Below are 17,658 nucleotides of genomic sequence, written 5' to 3'. Positions count from 1 at the left end.
ACCACGCAAGCAGGAGCAAGCAGCTATAGATGTCCAACCGGGCCGCCCAGCCCGACCCGAGCCCGGGCCCACCCTGGCTCGGTCACCTCCGAGCCGTGCCTGGCCCGGCCATATTCCTTAGCGGGCCGTGCCAGGTCAGCCCACGGACTGCGAGGACGGCCTAAGCATGAGCCCACGGGCCGAATTCGTGCCGTGCTGGCCCGGGGAGCACGAGAGCTTCCTCATGCCCGTGCCGCCGCCCGCCCGCTGGCCGCCGCCCCTCGGCCGCACGCCGCCCGCCGCTAGCGTCCGCCGCCGACGCGCCCACCGGCCACCGCCGTCCTGGATCTAGAAGCCCCGTGCCGCCCTGGCCGTCCTGGATCTAGGAGTGGTGACTTGCTCATCACGGGGAGCCGCAACGCCGATGGAGGTCGGAGAGGAGGGGAGCGCCGGCTGCCGGAGGTCGGAGAGGAGTGGAGGAGCGTCGGAGGTCGAAGAGGAGAGGGGCGACGCCGCCACGCCGGAGAGGGAGGCATGCGTTGGCCAGAGAGGGGGGCGGCGCGGGGAGGGAGGCGCGCGTTGACCGAGCGTGAGTGAAAGAGCATCTAGGCCCTAGTGGGTTTTGGAGCATTGATTGACAACACGATTAAAGGACTAACTTGTTTGCATGAGATCATGAGCAGGTATTTAATTAAGTAATGGGTACTAAATGAGATGGCTCATATGTTGCAAGCAAGTGTGTTTATCCCATTGGTAAAATGTGTATGTGACAAGCAAAACAAGAAAAGAAAAATAGAGCAAGATATTCATGATTGATATAAAGGCTCTAGTATTTGCGAAGGCTTGTTTCGATCTATGATGGGATTCAAAGTGACAAGTAAAGGTTTTATGAATGAGATGTGATATGCTTATGCATAGTCTCAAATATAGAAGATCTTGTCACATGTGATAAATGAATGTTAACTTAAGATGCAAGCAAGCAAGACAAAAGAGAATGAGACATGAGTTGATACATATATGATGTCTCAAATTGGAAGGCTTGCATTCAAGATTGAGTTAAGAATTCAAATTGACAATGAAGATTTCATGCATGGCACAAATCAATATGAGTTCAAGATGGACGGCTAGGATAAAGGTAGAGGACCGAGAGGCGTGTTTTAAGAGGCTACGCAAGCGACGGCTTGGGGGGAGCAAAGAAACCGATATGGGTCAAAGGCCGGAGATTCTAGAGTCATGGAGAGCTCTATGTTGAAGAGTGTCATTCAAGAAAAGAAGGTGACTTGTGAATCAAGGTGGATTTCATTCCTATGCAATTCAAAGATTCAAAGTCACTAGCTCAAAGTGGGTATGCTCAAAAGAAAGAAGATGTTGATACCCTCAAGGTATTGATCGAAGAAAAGTCGGCATGATAATATTATGAAGAAGCTCAAGTAATCGTGGAAATTGTATATTTTATTTGTGCACTTGAGTATAGGTATGCCGTACTATCAAGAGGGATGCAACATCAGTAGGTTTAGACAATACCAAAAGTGCTTAAACCAGTCCCTAGAGAGTTTAGCCTAAGGAGTGAGAGCTAACTGTAGAAAATATAGTGGGACCGGTCTGAGCAGGGTGAGCCTCCAACGGCTAGTTTTCAAAACCGACCGGTCTGACCGGTCTAGGGGACCGGTCTGACCTGTCTAACACTGACAGGGCAACGGCTAGTTTTGAGAGAAGGGATATTTATACCCCATGACTTCACCCATTCGTTGCTGCTGATGCTAGAACATTTCAGAACATCTTGAGAGCCTTGTGAGCACTTGGAGAGTCCTCCCCAACCTCTCTTTGTGAGAGTTGCTTGATTCAAGGTGAATCTTTGAGTTGGGTTGAGTGAATCCATTCCTTGAGAGTCTTTTGAGCAAGAGATAAACATCCCAAGCTTTGAGCACTTGAGGTTGCGTCGGCCAACTCAATTGAAGCATTTGTTACTCTTGGAGCATCGGCTCCTAGACGGCTAGGCCTCGCCGACTAGCTCCCAAGGTTGTGGTGAGCAGCGGCAAGTTTGTTGCGGCTTCGATTGTGTGCCACGAGGGCGCATGGTCATATAGTGGAGAAGAGGAGATAGCTTGACCTTGGGGTCACTACGAGCTTCCTCAACGGAGAGTAGGATTCACACGTTGGTGCACGGGGTGAATCCGAACTTCGGTCAAACAAATCACCGTGTCTTCATTGTATCATCTCTATTTCAGTTTGATTTACTTACCTTGCATTTATAGTTTTTGAGTTTGATTTGTGCTTCCGCTCGATCTACTTGGGTGTGCTCTACTTATGTGTAGGGACTTGTTTATATTGTTAGAAATACTCTGCAAGACACATATCCCAAGTTTCTTATAGGTTCAAGCTCGAGAGGGGACAAGTTCCTGCTGACTGGGCTGTCTGCCTGCATAGACCGGTCTGACCGGTCCAGGCAGTCCCAGCAGGGTTTAAACGCCAATTTTTGAAGAAACGCCTATTCACCCCCCTCTAGGCTACGACATCGCGTGATCAAGATCATTTCAGTGAGCCAGATCCCAGAGCGGAGGCCGGCTGGGGCGGCGTCGAGCCGTCGACGACGGGGCGAGGGAGCGCAGGCCGAAGGGGGCGGCGTCGACGGCGTGGTGAGGGAGCAGAGCTGCGGTGTGGAGGCGGGCAGGCGGCGAAGGTGGGAAGGCGGCGGCCGAGTGGGGAAATGGGGGCTAGGGTTCGGGTAGCCGGGAGCGGGGGCGGGGGGATTGGGGGTGGGGGGAGGGAGGGCACGGCTGGCTGTGGGCTAGTCGCCTGGGCTCCATTGTTGGAGTTAGAGGGCCTATTTCGGGCCGGCCTGCTAACTCCATGCCGGGCCGTGCCAGCCCACGGGCTGGGGTGGCGGCCCAAGCCCGGGCACGGTGGGGAGCGGGCCGGGCCAAATTGACCGTGCTCGGGCTGGGCTAACAGGCTGCGGGCTGCATGGACATCTATACCAACAGCACACCACGCACGCACACCATGCAAGCAGGAGCGCAAGCCTAGCAGCACACCACGCAAGCAGAACCAGCCATCCAGCTCTGGCTTTCCAGCCAACCGAACTGGGCGCTGGTTACTGACTAGCTAACATGCGAAGCACGGTGCCTAGGGTGGTAATGAGTTATGGCTTTAGTAATCTTTTCACAATCCAACTTAGTTTTATACATGTTTAGCTTAAAATTATATAAGTAGAGTCAGACCTTTTTTTAGTATCCGGTCTTTAAATTACATAAGTCAAAATTTTAGACCCTTTACCACTCCTAATCGGTGTGTCGTTACGCAGACGGGGGCGCTACACTTGACCACACTTACTCACTATGAAGTGGTTACATAATCCAATTAACAGCTAGATTAAGTTGGAACCATGAATTTCAAAGTCAGACTGATGTGGTTCCATCACAATGTTATAGCTATATTTGGTTCAAAATTGATATGTTTTCTATCTATCTATCTATCTATCTCAAAGTATCGTGCCCAATGCTTCTGGGGGGCAATTGGGTTTTCTTCGGCTGATATCGCTCAGATTGAGGATCTTTGGGAGATTGCCCTTCCTGGCCCGGCTTGGTCTTCTCCGTTGGTGCAATCTACTGTCATTACTGGTCTTCTCTGGAACCTTTGGGAATGCAGGAATGCGCTCATCTTCAACCAAGTTGATGCGCGGTGAACTGTTGTATCCCTGTTGTTTAATGTATGCTCAGGCTGGCCCAACAGGCCCGCCGCAGTTCGCCTCAAAAAAAAAATCTATCTCAAAGTAAGACCTTCAGTTTGTTTGATCAAAACCGCAATATCATTGTTTTACTTGTTCGCCGATCAATCTTCTTTGTGCATGCTAGAAAACTCTGATATGTAACAACTTCAATAACAACGAATCTTAACTCCAAATAACAGACCGTTATAGATGATTCCTTGCCCAATCATGTTCCTTTTCCAATAAGAACCTTTCCCGAATTTCATTACATACTTAGTGCAACGAAACTACAGCATTTTAAGAGTTCAGTCAAAGTCCTAGCCAGCTCCCAGGGCTGCAGCTCACCGGGGAAACTCGGAACCAGAAAATACCCATACACTACAACACAAAAAAGCATAAAGCTTGCCCAATCATGTTCGAGTGGTGAAAATTGCTGCTGGCTTGCCTATATATACTTTGGCATTGCCTTCTGATGCTGGATTCATGTTGCATAAGTTTGGAACTTTGTTTTGGTGACTCTTCTGGTCTCGATTGTTTTTCTTGCTTCCAATTGATACCCTCCACAAGGAAAATCAGTTTCCTTTCAAGTTCTTTAACTGATTAGTTCGGTTGACCCCAATGGCCCAATGGCTGCACTTTTGTATAGAGTCCCCTGACCAAGTTGGGAACTGATGAGATTGACGAGATACAGAACCTGGTGGTTGTATAATCTGAGACACACAACGACGATTTAGAACTTTCAAACCTAACGAAAATCATTTGCCAATTATCACTGGACTAGCAAAATGTTGCGTCTGTTTATAAAATTTTGTTGCGGGCTCGATTAAATTTGATGTGGTTCCTAAATGTATATGTGTGATGTGTGGATCGTTGAAATATGTATATGGATCATTCGTGCGTCTGTAGCGAGACTTATATGCAGCAGTCATCATATGTGTTAATGTTGTTGTGGTATATGTCCTATGTAGACGATTCAACTTGTCACCGATATATGAATTTTCTGAATTTTCTGTATTCGTTGAGTGTAGATTGGTTTCGCCAAAGTTTAGAGGATTTTTCGTAAAATTGCGGTAATAGACTGTTGATTTTGTTAAAGTGATCTTTTTGGTTTTGTCAAAGTTCGAAGGTTTTCATAAAATTGCCGTAAATTTACCATCAATAGAGCGTGTCGTTAAAGTTCAGAAGATATTTTGTAAAATTGACATTCACAAACTCAGTTCACAAACTCAGTAGAAGAGTATAAGAGATGCACTCATGATTAGCACAAAGGACAGTTTCAGAACGTCCGAACTGAAAAATACAACACTTCGATATATATATCGACTCCTGAACTCAAGCAGAGACGATTACAAGAACATGCGTAAGATGTTCTTATCTTACGGATTATTTAGTCTACTTAACACACGTTTCACTCTACTGAACCTAATACCACCCTGACACATAAGATTTGGAACATCCTATTAACACCACATTATTCCACAGACGGATTAAGACGCCATGACGCAGTCAGGACACACGAGCAAAGTCCCCGGAACCTGCAGGCACAAACAACATCACTTCACTTCCAGCTCAGGACCTGTCACGACTCGCTTAGTCCACCTCCTCAATCTTGGGCCCGGCGCCGCTGCCACCGCCGGTGCCGGCGCCGCCGCTGGGCGCGTCCTCGTCCATGCCCGCGGCGCCGCCCGCACCCTGGTACATTTTGGAGATGATGGGGTTGCAGATGCTCTCCAGCTCCTTCATCTTGTCCTCGAACTCCTCGGCCTCGGCGAGCTGGTTGCCGTCCAGCCACTTGATGGCGTCCTCGATCGTGTCCTCGATCTTCTTCCTGTCCTCCGCGGGCAGCTTCGACGCGATCTTCTCGTCCCGCACCGTGTTGCGCATGTTGTACGCGTAGTTCTCCAGCGCGTTCCGGGCCTCTACCTTGCGCTTCACCTCCTCGTCCTCCGACTTGTACTTCTCCGCCTCCTGCACCATGCGCTCGATCTCCTCCTTGCTCAGCCGGCCCTTGTCGTTGGTGATGGTGATCTTGTTCTTCTTCCCCGTCGTCTTGTCCTCCGCCGACACGTTCAGGATGCCGTTCGCGTCGATGTCGAAGGTCACGTTGATCTGGGGCACGCCCCTCGGCGCCGGGGGGATGCCGGTCAGCTCGAACTTGCCGAGCAGGTTGTTGTCCTTGGTCCGAGTGCGCTCACCCTCGTACACCTGGATGAGCACGCCGGGCTGGTTGTCGGAGTAGGTGGAGAAGACCTGCTCCTTCTTGGTCGGGATGGTGGTGTTCCTCGGGATCAGCACGGTCATGACGCCACCGGCCGTCTCCAGCCCGAGCGAGAGCGGCGTGACGTCGAGCAGGAGCAGGTCCTGCACCTTCTGGTTGCCCTCGCCGCTGAGGATGGCGGCCTGGACAGCGGCGCCGTACGCGACGGCCTCGTCGGGGTTGATGCTCTTGCAGAGCTCCTTGCCGTTGAAGAAGTCCTGCAGCAGCTGCTGCACCTTGGGGATACGGGTGGAGCCTCCGACGAGCACGACGTCGTGGATCTGCGACTTGTCCATCTTGGCGTCACGGAGGCACTTCTCCACGGGCTCCATGCACTTCCTGAAGAGGTCCATGTTCAGCTCCTCGAACCTGGCCCGAGTGATGGTCGCGTAGAAGTCGATGCCCTCGTAGAGGGAGTCGATCTCGATGGTGGTCTGGGCGGTGGAGGAGAGCGTCCTCTTGGCCCTCTCGCAGGCCGTCCTCAGACGCCGGAGCGCCCTCGGGTTGCCGCTGATGTCCTTCTTGTGCTTCCTCTTGAACTCCTGCACGAAGTGGTTGACGAGGCGGTTGTCGAAGTCCTCGCCTCCCAGGTGGGTGTCGCCGGCCGTGGCCTTGACCTCGAAGATGCCCTCCTCGATGGTGAGGATGGAGACATCGAAGGTACCGCCGCCGAGGTCGAAGATGAGCACGTTCTTCTCGCCGGAGCTGGCGGCCTTCTTGTCCAACCCGTAGGCGATGGCGGCGGCCGTGGGCTCGTTGATGATGCGCATGACGTTGAGGCCCGCGATGACGCCGGCGTCCTTGGTGGCCTGGCGCTGGGAGTCGTTGAAGTAGGCCGGCACGGTGATGACGGCGTTCTTGATGGTGGTGCTGAGGTAGGCCTCGGCGATCTCCTTCATTTTGGTGAGCACCATGGAGGAGATCTCCTCGGCCGAGAACTTCTTCTCCTCGCCCTTGTAGGTGACCACGATCATGGGCTTGTCGGCGGGGCCGGGGACGACCTTGAACGGCCACATCTTCATGTCCGCCTGCACGGACGGGTCCGAGAAGCGCCTGCCGATGAGCCGCTTGGCATCTGCATGGCGGAAACAGAGTGGTTAGGGTCTATCCGTCCGCAACACGGCTATGCATGTCTGATGCACTGGTCGTGATAGATAATCGTATGTTTTGGTATAGAGTAAAGTACACCTGTTTTGTGTCAAAAAAATCTAGTATTTTATTTACTAAGTGAAGTTAGCCATGTTGTGCCTCCAAAACAGAGTGAGAGCAGAGCAAGGAGCCGTGCAATTGTGATCATCAGGTGAATCATCTGATTAGTGCTGAATTATTTATAACTACGATGATCATCCGATTATCATATGCTAGCACGATTGCAGGAAAACAACATGGAATCGTTTCCGAAGCTCGGAAGGGGAGAACTTACCGAAGACGGTGTTGGTGGGGTTCATGGCGACCTGGTTCTTGGCGGCGTCGCCGATGAGCCTCTCGGTGTCGGTGAAGGCCACGTACGAGGGCGTGGTGCGGTTGCCCTGGTCGTTGGCGATGATCTCCACCCGGTCATGCTGCCACACCCCGACGCAAGAGTAGGTGGTGCCGAGGTCGATGCCGATCGCCGGGCCCTCCCCCTTGCCGCCGCCGTTCTTGCTCGCCATCTCTCCTACTTCCTCCCCTTTCTTTCTTCTCCGATCGCGATTCGAAATCGAGAGCTGCTCCTCGCTGCCGGTTCGCTTGCGATCAATCGATTGATGCTTTGCTCTGTTCTCGAGTTGTTGGGATGAGGCGGGTGGGGGCGGCGTCTGCTTATATACAGGCGCCGGGCCGGGGGGGGAGCGGGGGCGTTCGGGAAGGTTCGTGCAGCAGGGGGTGGGGGTGATGTGGCGGCCGCGGGCGACGTCGCGTCGGGGTCGCGGGGAGCGCGGGCGCGCGCGCGAGCTGGTGGAGAGGGTTCGGGCGCGCGCGGGAGCTCTCCAGAACGGTTCGCGGGGCTCGGTCGGTCAGTCGGTCGCAGGTTTCGTGCGGCTTCCACCGCAGCGGCGGGTTGGGTTGGGGCGTCGAGCCAGGCGGTGGCCAGGAGAGATTTTTTTTTCTGGGAGCGGCTCGGGCGAGTTCCGGCGCCAAGTGGAAAACACTGGAACGGTGTCGTGTTTTTGTTCTATAAGCCGCTGGAATGGCTTGTTTATTTGTTGTCTTCTTTTCTTTTTTTATTTTTATTTGTGGTCTTTTAAGGGGATCGCTTTTAATAATACGTGCTTTTTCTCCATACCACCGTTTGGAAGCGTGGAGAACGGGGTGTATCAGTGTTGGGCATATGTTTTCTGTTTTTCTGTGGTGAACAGTACCTGGTTATTTCCTCCACAAGGACCTTAACAACTGTGCCCCCTTCTTTAAGTAAAAAGAATTGTGTAATTTTTCGTTTATTCGTGGCCCCGTTTTTTTTACGGTGAGCGAATTTTTATATTACTATCACTGTCTATAGCCCGTGCGTTGCTACAGGCGATGAAATCATGTGCTTCAGATGAAGTTTGCATGAACAAGCCAAGATTACATTAAACACACCCTTGTTAAGATTTCTATAAGCTCTTTCCACTTTTACTTGACCAAGAAATTTTTGTTACACCAATGAAAATCGCACAATAGGTTATCTACTTTTCATTTTCACATCGTCTCTTCAGCGGAAGAAATCCCGTTCCAAAGAGCGTAGAAGGACCTCCTAATTCAAGGAAATAAACGAAAAACAGTCATGTCCTATAAAATAGCTGATGTTAGTTTTGAGGGCAGCCCATTGAGTTACAACTACTAAGTTCAAGAAAACATGTACAACACAATGTCTCATCATTCCAATACCAGGACATGCATTTCAAGCTGAAAATCAATGCAGCATTTGTCAGATTTCCTCATTGGAAAACCTACTTCAGTATTACTGATGAAAGCCTTGTGCCAGTTCACTAATAGTTTTGTACAACAGCATCTGAGGAATAAAAAAATATTGGTTAGCGACTAAGCACTAACCATCCCATGAAAAAACGTAGGACCACAAGCAGGTCAGTAAAAAAGAAAGTAAAATTCAGTCATCAAAGACAATATCCAATAATGAGAAGTTGCTGAAAGAACACTTCACCAACAATGGCATGCTGAATTCTTCCATGCTGCCACACTCACAAAAAAATGTTTCAAAAGCAAAATCAAAGTAAGATTAAGGGACACTCATGGCAGCAATTCCTTGAGATTTCTAAATTTAGTTTTACAGAACCGTGTAGTAGAAACTGTAGTTTAACTTAATAACATTTTGCCTAGGAAGCATATCCCAGTTGATGTCTTTCAAGGTATGAGCCTTTACCTGCTCTAATAGCTTATTTCAGTGAAGTGTCATGTGCATAAGAGTTAAGACTGGTCAATTTGCAAAATAGAGGCACCTGAATGGATGGGAGAAAATTGCCTGGCAGCTTGAGGTCATTGGCAACCCGCTTCACGAAGCTGACTATCTCAGAGTTGGATCTGTCAAGCAACTGCAAATCTGCAGTGGGATAAGAGAAATCTAGCTAGTGAGTGAGAACACAAGATGAATACCTCGAAGGTTCGAGGTGAAGATGGCTGTCCACCTCAACGTCAACGTGTATTGCGATGACGTAGTTGTTCCTTTTCAACCTGCAGCTTAGAGGAGCACTCATCACTGAAAGTGAAAATAATACAATTTAAATCTGAAGTGAACTCATCACTTTCTTAGGGCACTCGAGGGCAAGCAATACTCAAATTTTATCACTGATAAAAGAATTAACCTATTTCCTGTGCATCATATACCTTATATCTAAGTTATTTTGCTAAGTACGGCCTGAAAACTGAACTATGTTAGTGAGCAGGATGATGCCAGCGCTGCGATGATGAAGCCAAGGTTCGCTTTGTATTTTGATAAGCATACCTCACTGTTCTAGGCTTTAAACATCGATCCGAAATTTCAGGTAAAGAAGATGTTGTTAGAACAAGGTATCTTTGTGGTCAGTGCTGATGGAAAATTTAAAAAGCTATCATGCTTCAATAATGCCTAACAGGTGGATTGCTTACATCTATTCAACGCAGCGAAAACATGCAGCTTTCCTAATGTCAGAAAATAGCCTTACATTCAGTTTTAGAAATTTGTAGCATCTCATCTAATCAACGGAAATTAGAGTATAATAAAAGTCATAAACAAGCCATCTGATTTGAAACCAGATTGCAACCATAGATAGCTACAATAATCTATTAGTCTGAACTCAAACAAAAAACTTACAGTGAGGAGAATATAGGAACCGATATGCTATGGTTCATGGATCAGGAAACGAGCCAATGATGTCAACTCTGGATTAGTAGTGCAAAGAGTTCAGTTCAGTAACCAATCTTTGATATTCTAGTGCAAAAATAACTAATAGAAAATTGAATGCTTAATCCAAACCTTGTAGCTCCCTCTTCTGTACGTCCTTGCTGGTGCGACAGCACAACATCATTGTCCTCATGGAGAGCCTGCACGGCGTGTGTATCGAGCGAACCATGACCAGAAGGCATGATATTAAATAGATTGGGAGCAAGAATGCACAGGATTAATTTGGGACTAATATCAGTTGCACTCCACCTGATATTCCTGCACAATCAGAAAAAGCAATTGCAAAATTGAGAGAAATTGATCTATCTCTCTCACTTGTTGCTCTCTGTCTCCCCCATTATACGTTCTGTCTCCCGCAAGCACCTCACTTTGACCTCTACTGCCACTCCAACTGGCAAGGATCAAGCCGCAACACCAATCTCCTCTCACCAACACCAAGCAGTTGGAAAATTGATTCCTCTGTCTGCTCCCATCGATCTCTCTGGACGGGCGGGTGCATACAGGCAGGGACTGGACGGGCACGGCTAGATAAGTATAGGTGATGGCGCAGGTGGCTCGGAAGGGAGAGGAGGCGGCACCAGATAGGGGGGAACAAGAGGTGAACTGACCTGCGGCGGCCGCCCCCTGCACTCGCACCCTAGCGGCGGCCTCCTGCACCTGCGGCGCCGGCGGCGGGTCCCTGGACCACAGCGAGGGCGGCGTGGGCGTCGGGGTCGGGTCGTGGGAGAGGGCTTAGGGATCCGACAGTGGGGACGAAGACCTCGCGGCGCGGTTGGAGTTGCAGGCAACTGGGCGGGTTTGGGTAGTGTAGATCAGGATGGAGCAGTTCGCGGCGATCGGTGTTGCAGGCGGCCGGGCAGCTTTGGGCGGAGCAGATCGGGTCGGAGCAGATCGTGGCACGGTTGCAGAGGAGGCAGGGGCGCTAGGCCGGAGGAGCCGGTGCGGATCAGCAACGCCGGAGGCGGCGCAGCGGCAGCGCGGAGGGCGCGGCGGCCGGCGAGCGATGACGCGCACGGCGTGGAGCGGAGGACGGTGTGGGGCGGAGGAACCGCTGCGCACCGGCGCACGAGGTCGTGGGCGAGGTGGATCGACAGCGGGGTGGCGGTTCCGCGAGGGCGACATCGAAAGCGTAAAGACGAAAAAAAAAGTGTTGGTGTGTTTAATTGGTGAAAAAAATTTAAGATTGGGTACTATAACATGTTTCGTTGTTACTTGATACTTATTTCGTTCTCATGCATAACCTATTTTATTATTAGTTGCGTATGTGTATGAATTGCTAAGTTATATTTTTTATATTCATCTACTTTACTAACGGTTTTTATTTCTATCCAAAATATTTAAAATCACATCTAATGCCGCACTGCCATACTGATGGGCGAGGTTTTACCTGCGGGAGGGGCCTGCCGCCCCCTGCTGGGCGGCGAGTAGGCCTATCGCCCCACCCACAGGTCAAAATGTGATTAAAAATAAATTTTATTTACATTAAGGTCCCTACCGCCCGGCAGGAGAGTGTTAGGGGGGCCGGCCGCCCCGCAGCCGGGCGGTAGGAGTGTAAATCTGTAAATTATGAAACCGAAAATATATTTCTGTAAAAAACGAATTTAAAAAAATATATAAAAAAAACACCGTGATGCTCCTCCAGGGAAATGTTTAGGCCCAATTCGAGGAAACACAAGAAAGAGAACATCTGGCCCAGCTCGGGTCTGTACCACTAAGCCCAAGAATCTACCGGCACCTTTTCTATCGTTCCGGGCCTAGGTCGCGTACTTGTGCACCTGCTCTCCACGTGTTGCAGGGCCGCCCAATAAGAACTCTACATATTGATCTAAAAAAACTTGTCAAGTCCGCTGTATCGACCGTTCTGATCGAGGGGGATCGATGAAAAATCCCAAATCACACGGTCACAAATTCAAAGTTGCAGTATTGACTGCTGGGAAAGGTTCAATTCTGGATGAGCAATACCCACTCATGGGCGGCGGCAGGGGTATGCCCCTGCATGCCTTGGCATACCCATGATTTGAGATCAAATATTAATATGTATACATATTTATACGTATCATGTATATTCAGTATATGAAGGAACAAAGTCTACTAGCTCATCAAGAGAGAAACTAGCCCAATAAACTTCAAATAAGTCTTATTTCATCCAAACACATAGACTTATAAACCCCTCCATAAACCCATAAGCTCCTTTAAAGGATGCTTACGAGATTTATTTCATGTGGGCCGCATCAAGAAAATAACATTTTTTAATATGTGCCACTCCACACCCCTATTATTCCGCCTCTACAAGAGGATTATGGGCTTGAAGTAACCATACAGGTCTAGACTCGAGTACCCGCATCTAGCAAGCGGCGAGTCGCATTGTATCACCCCTTTCCCCGCTCGCCTCAGCGCCGCATCCTGGAGGCCTCATCGGCGCATCCCCAGCTCGGCAATTGGCGCTCGACGGCTCTCACACTTGGTCACTCTAGCGATAGGCGGGTAGCCCATCACCTCGCGCGCTCGCCCCCATCGGCTATCGCTCGCGGGCTGCGATTACATTTGCTTAGTTACATTTATTCAGAGAGAATTCTTCAGTCAAGTGAAAAATGAGGATATTATCAATCTCTTCGAACAGAAGGGGTCGTAGGATTATATTGTAGTAGCCTTTATTGTTTTATAATATTATTTAATTATTACTTATACTTTGGTTATTATTATGAATTTGTTGTGGCCATTATAACTTATCGTCCATTGTATTGCCTATTTGCTTTGAAATTTTTTTATATGTGGCATACCCAATCACAAATTCCTAGCTCCACCACTGTACCCACTGGTGATCGAGATCACGATTTATTTTTGTTATTATTAAACTACTACTACACTGGTCTTCACACAAGTATGTACCTCGACGCCTAAACCTCTCCAGCTACACGATTTATTTTGACATATATACTAGTAGCCGGCCGAGCGTATTTTTCCTACTGCTACTATGTCGCAAGCAGCAGCAAGCAGCCGGGGGATCGATCACTCGCGGACGTGGCTCCCGATGCGCACGACGTTCCCGTCCATGTCCCGCACGAAGCCGGACTTCTGCCCCCACGGCTTCTGCTCCGGCGCGCTCACGGGCACCGCCCCGTGCTCCACGGCGCGCCTGTACGCCGCGTCGACGTCCGCGTAGACGAAGCAGACCTCCACGGGGCCCCGCGCCGCGGCGGCGTCCGGCAGCTGCACCTCCCCGGAGAGCCCGTCCGTCTCCCGCTGGTGCAGCGGCGTGAACGCGATCGTCGTCGCCCCGCTCTCCAGCTCCGCCCACCTGCAAACAACCAAATAAAACGCAGCAGGATCATCAGGAACGGGCCGGGGGCATGGAACACGCGAGAAGCTAGCTAGGCGTCTGCGTATCTTACTTGTGGGACTGGTCGAGGCGGCGGACGTCGGAGCCGAAGGCGGCGGCGTAGAAGGCGGCCGCCTTCTCCACGTCCGTCACGTACACGATGGTGTAGGCGAACGCGGGGCACACCGCGCCGGAGGCCATGGCCCCGTCGTGCCCCTTAATTCCTAGCGCTCCTCCTACTATGCTGCTGTGAATTTCAGCTGGCGATCGATGCGCGCGTACCTGCCGCGGGAGTAGCTCTGCGGCCTCTAGGCGTCGGCCCCCGCCCTGGCCTTTTGTGCGCGCGGGGCCGGCGGCCGAACCGGGTTCCACGGCGTGAGAGGTGTCGCGCATGCAAGTGGCGACATGCTCGCTTGCTTCCACGTTCGTCTCCTCCAGTCGGTGGTGGCACAAAGCAATTCACAGACGAAGCTAGAGTCGTGAGTTCACGGCCTGGTTTCGGTATCTAGCCCGACGGATCATGCTGGTGGTCTTGAGCTCTTGGTGTGGATTGGGCCTGTCACGTGTGTTAGGTCACGGAAAATTTTCTAGGGGCCTGAAATGTGGAATCGATTTGCCGGATGAGGTTTTTGCCCTCCTGTTTGTTGTGTTTTTTTAATGAGATGGAATTACCGTTCCATTAGTTACTGTGTTTAGACAAATCGCCAGAGACCAACAAAAACAAACCTAAAGATTCTGGAACTTATCCTGCCACTGTCAGATCCTAGTACCATCAATACAACATAGTAAGCACATTGCCGCTGAAGTATCAGCTCTAGAATTACAAGTTCTCGGACAGTAAACAATAACAATCAGTGACTTCAGAGATCGTCCTGTTTGCTGCAAGTTTGGCCTGGGTGACATATGATTGGCGGCCATGGCCGCAGCATAGTACTCTGAATGTTCGTTAGGTACATGGACATCAACGTCACGTCGTCTTGGCACCAGTCACGCCGTTCTGCCCTACTCCCCCCTGCATATACAACTGGCGACAGTTTTCGATAGGGGCGTTGGGGCGATAATTCGCCCCTTTCCACTTTTTCAGTGCTTGGCACTGCACTGCACCGATGGTTTGGACAGCAATTCAGCAAGACAATGACAGACATACCCTTGTGAACCCATAGCAAACAGTGTGACAGAAGTTGGCACGTGTGAGAACCGCCCAATTTGATACTATTTTAAGCGAACCGCCGGTCATTATCACCCAGATGAGAGTTAACACGTGCTTGCCGTAGAGCGTGCCACGTGTTATCCCACATCTAGAGACACGAATAACCGACACGTCATTCATTCAAAATAATATCAAATCCGGTAGTCCCGGTATGTGCTCCAACATACGCCCAGAATCAGCATATGCACATACCGTATACAATCGAATACATAGCCAACAATCCACAAAGAGCAGTTTTATACTATCAGAGTTCACAGCGTGAAATTACAAGTTCAACATAGGTGGGTTTCAAACTTCTCTTACAAGCCTTGGGCTCACGCGAGTCATATTAAACAGAGATTTAGAATTTATTGAAAGTACATGCTCTCCCGAAGCTCAGCTACGATAAAACCTACTTAAGATGATGATGCCTTGCTCAAGGACATCACCACAGCAGCAACAGCCTACTCTTCCCCCGCATTAGGATCAGCGGGGTAGAAATGGCCGAACACCACTTCTGGCTCACCTGCAACTAGGTTTAGAAAGCACCCTGAGTACAAAAGGTACTCCGCAAGACTTACGCGATTAAATAAACAAGGATCATGCAAAGGCTCAAGGAAAAGCTTTAAGTTAAGTAATTATTGCATAAGCATGAGCTCTTTACACTACCACCTAGCAGAATTAATTAATCTTGCCCAACCCCAAACAATTTTAGTTGATTAAGAGAGTAAAATAAACTATAACTGTTCATAGCTAAAACATGAACCATTTTCAACATAAACGATAATCTATGAGGAGTTCATGGGTTAAAGAGCGTGCTCATAACCGAGAGCGCGGCAATTCGAATTGATTTAACCTTGCAAGGGTGTACTACTTTACCCACACGACGCGAGGACCATACGACTCACCCAACCGATCACGCCGGGCAAGGGGATACTCACGTCAACCGTTCCCAACATGGCTCGATCATTGAACCTCACACCTAGCTTACGAGTAGAGACTTAGTTCCACCAGGGACATCTCTAAACTTTCCTACACATAAGTCCACCTGGGGACACACTAAGCCTCTCTGCATAGCCTGTAGCCACGTAGCTAGGACTGCACATCAATGAGCAAGTCAAAGAAGGTAATTGGCTTATCCGTTCCATTATATTGGATATGTGGTAGCACGGAAAGGTGCTCAAAACCGACGTCGTCCACTCGGTCCTTAATCGATCCAAGCGGACTATGCCCATGTGACTTCATTCTCTAGGCCCTAACATTCCGCTCGAATCTCGATACTGCACTCCACGTGCCCCAAATGCTCAAGTGCGATCAAGGATAAACAGATAAATGTGATACTCCAATCCAATCCTTTCTAGCAAGCAAAAAGAGTATTCTAAGCATGGCTAAGCATCTAGTCAGATTAAGTTATTAACTATCTAACTAGTGCCAAGGATATGAATAAACGAATCAAGGCAGGAGAATGCATCAAAGTAGGTACAAGCATGCAATACATAGATAATATATATAACCCAACATTACCCGGTGAAATAGCTAAGCTAAATCAGATTAAATAGGTGCAAGGAATATGCTTAGCTGCTTGCCTGGGTTCACTTCCGACCCGACCACGAACGGGACTCCAGGTTCAGGCTCCACGGACTCGGCTGGTTCCACGGGTTCGTTCTCCGACGGTCCGGTCACTAAAATGCATGAATGCAATGCACGAATTAAGAAATGATCTTAACCACATGCATAAATCATGGAAAAAAAATAAGCATGCAGAGGACAATGCAAAGAACTCATGAAAATTGGTTTTGCAGGAAAAGCATTTTCTTATAAATAACCATAAATATTTTAGCTTTCAGCCACTCTAAACAAAGTAAATTAGAAAAGGCATGCAACCTAAACTAAACAAATCCAAGAAAATTATCTTGGAAACTAGGCAGCAACACAAAGCTAACAAAATTGGTTTTGCCATTTTATCACTTTCCAGAAAAAAGTTCTATACTAAACCACCTTTTGGACAGCAAGCACAAAATCGAAATGAAACCCTAACCAACAGCAAGGAAACACATGAGTAAGATGCACCACTGAAAACTACACCTCACAAGGAGTCTAACAAAATTTAGTTTGACATTTTTCAAGCAGTACACAAATAACTAAGCAATAAACTCACTTTTGCAAGATAAATCTATAGATAAATCTACAACAAAGTAACATGCAAAACAATATTTTTCCTAAGAAGATCTTATCTAGAGGAATCCAACAAAACAAGTTTCATAATTTTTGGAGCTATACAAGAATTTCTAGAGATTTTGCAAGATTGCAGCACAAATAATCCTAAAGAAAACCTAACTAAAATTGCTAGGAACACCCCCAGCCGGCCAGCCCAGGCGCCGACAGGCGGGGCCCACGGGCCAGCTGCCCACCAGGCCGGGTCAAGGCAAGGCCAGCGGCCTTGACCCGCCCGGGAGCGCGGCCACGGCACGCGCGCGGCGCGACGCGCGCGCGCGCACGCGCGGCGACGGCGGCGGCGGCGCGAGGCGGGACGGCGAAGCAGGGCCAGAGCGGGCCGGGGAAGGCGCGCACGGCGCGGAGGGGATGGAGGCGAGCCTCACCGGCGGCTCGGACGGCGGGGAACGGCGGCGAGGCGGCGGTGCGACGAGCAGAGGCGGCGGCGGGCGGAGGCGCTCGTCGCCGGCGCTGCAGGAAGGGAGAGAAGGCCGGGTGAGGGGCGAAATCGAAGGATGACGACGCGAGGAAGCTCCCAACGTGAAGAATTGAGCCGCGGCTCACCGGAGCGCCCGAATCACGGCGGCGGGCGGCGACGGAAGCTCGGGCCGGCGGCGATGGAGGGGGCTAGGGTTTG

At 49.8% G+C, this 17,658-nt stretch overlaps 3 protein-coding genes across 42 annotated transcripts; all 3 read right to left on the bottom strand.

Moving 5' to 3' along the window:
• Window positions 1-4,920: 4,920 nt before the first annotated feature.
• On the bottom strand, window positions 4,921-7,728 carry LOC120691359 (heat shock cognate 70 kDa protein-like). The gene is made up of 2 exons (XM_039974403.1): window positions 7,369-7,728; window positions 4,921-7,020 (listed from the first exon to the last, which is right to left on the bottom strand). Exons 1-2 carry the CDS (start codon window positions 7,595-7,597, stop codon window positions 5,279-5,281), a joined length of 1,971 nt encoding a protein of 656 aa, XP_039830337.1. The 5' UTR covers window positions 7,598-7,728; the 3' UTR covers window positions 4,921-5,278.
• A 758-nt stretch (window positions 7,729-8,486) lies between these two features.
• Window positions 8,487-11,413, bottom strand: LOC120690922. 40 transcript variants are annotated; one of them, XR_005682047.1, is made up of 6 exons: window positions 10,908-11,413; window positions 10,372-10,439; window positions 10,210-10,277; window positions 9,513-9,590; window positions 9,359-9,459; window positions 8,670-9,282 (listed from the first exon to the last, which is right to left on the bottom strand). XR_005682047.1 is itself a non-coding variant. In XM_039973833.1 (5 exons), the coding sequence occupies exons 2-5, from the start codon at window positions 10,479-10,481 to the stop codon at window positions 9,187-9,189; spliced, it is 366 nt and encodes a 121-aa protein (XP_039829767.1). In that variant the 5' UTR covers window positions 10,482-10,809; window positions 10,908-11,413; the 3' UTR covers window positions 8,670-9,186. The 40 variants fall into 40 exon arrangements, 6 of the variants coding, with proteins under 6 accessions (XP_039829770.1, XP_039829773.1, XP_039829767.1 ...); XR_005682034.1 differs by lacking the exons at window positions 8,670-9,282; window positions 10,908-11,413 and adding an exon at window positions 8,487-8,655 and having other exon boundaries at window positions 10,372-10,901; XR_005682040.1 differs by lacking the exons at window positions 8,670-9,282; window positions 10,908-11,413 and adding an exon at window positions 8,487-8,655 and having other exon boundaries at window positions 9,359-9,451; window positions 10,372-10,901.
• A 1,697-nt stretch (window positions 11,414-13,110) lies between these two features.
• LOC120692634 (uncharacterized protein Mb0911c-like) lies at window positions 13,111-14,029 on the bottom strand. Its single transcript, XM_039976013.1, has 2 exons — window positions 13,692-14,029; window positions 13,111-13,597 (listed from the first exon to the last, which is right to left on the bottom strand). The coding sequence occupies exons 1-2, from the start codon at window positions 14,009-14,011 to the stop codon at window positions 13,309-13,311; spliced, it is 609 nt and encodes a 202-aa protein (XP_039831947.1). The 5' UTR covers window positions 14,012-14,029; the 3' UTR covers window positions 13,111-13,308.
• Between the last annotated feature and the right edge of the window lie 3,629 nt (window positions 14,030-17,658).

Source organism: Panicum virgatum, chromosome 9N (assembly GCF_016808335.1).
Source record: "Panicum virgatum strain AP13 chromosome 9N, P.virgatum_v5, whole genome shotgun sequence".
Lineage (NCBI taxonomy): Eukaryota > Viridiplantae > Streptophyta > Magnoliopsida > Poales > Poaceae > Panicum > Panicum virgatum.
The sequence above is the reverse complement of the archived record's forward strand: the minus strand, read 5'-3'. Positions and strand labels throughout refer to the sequence as shown.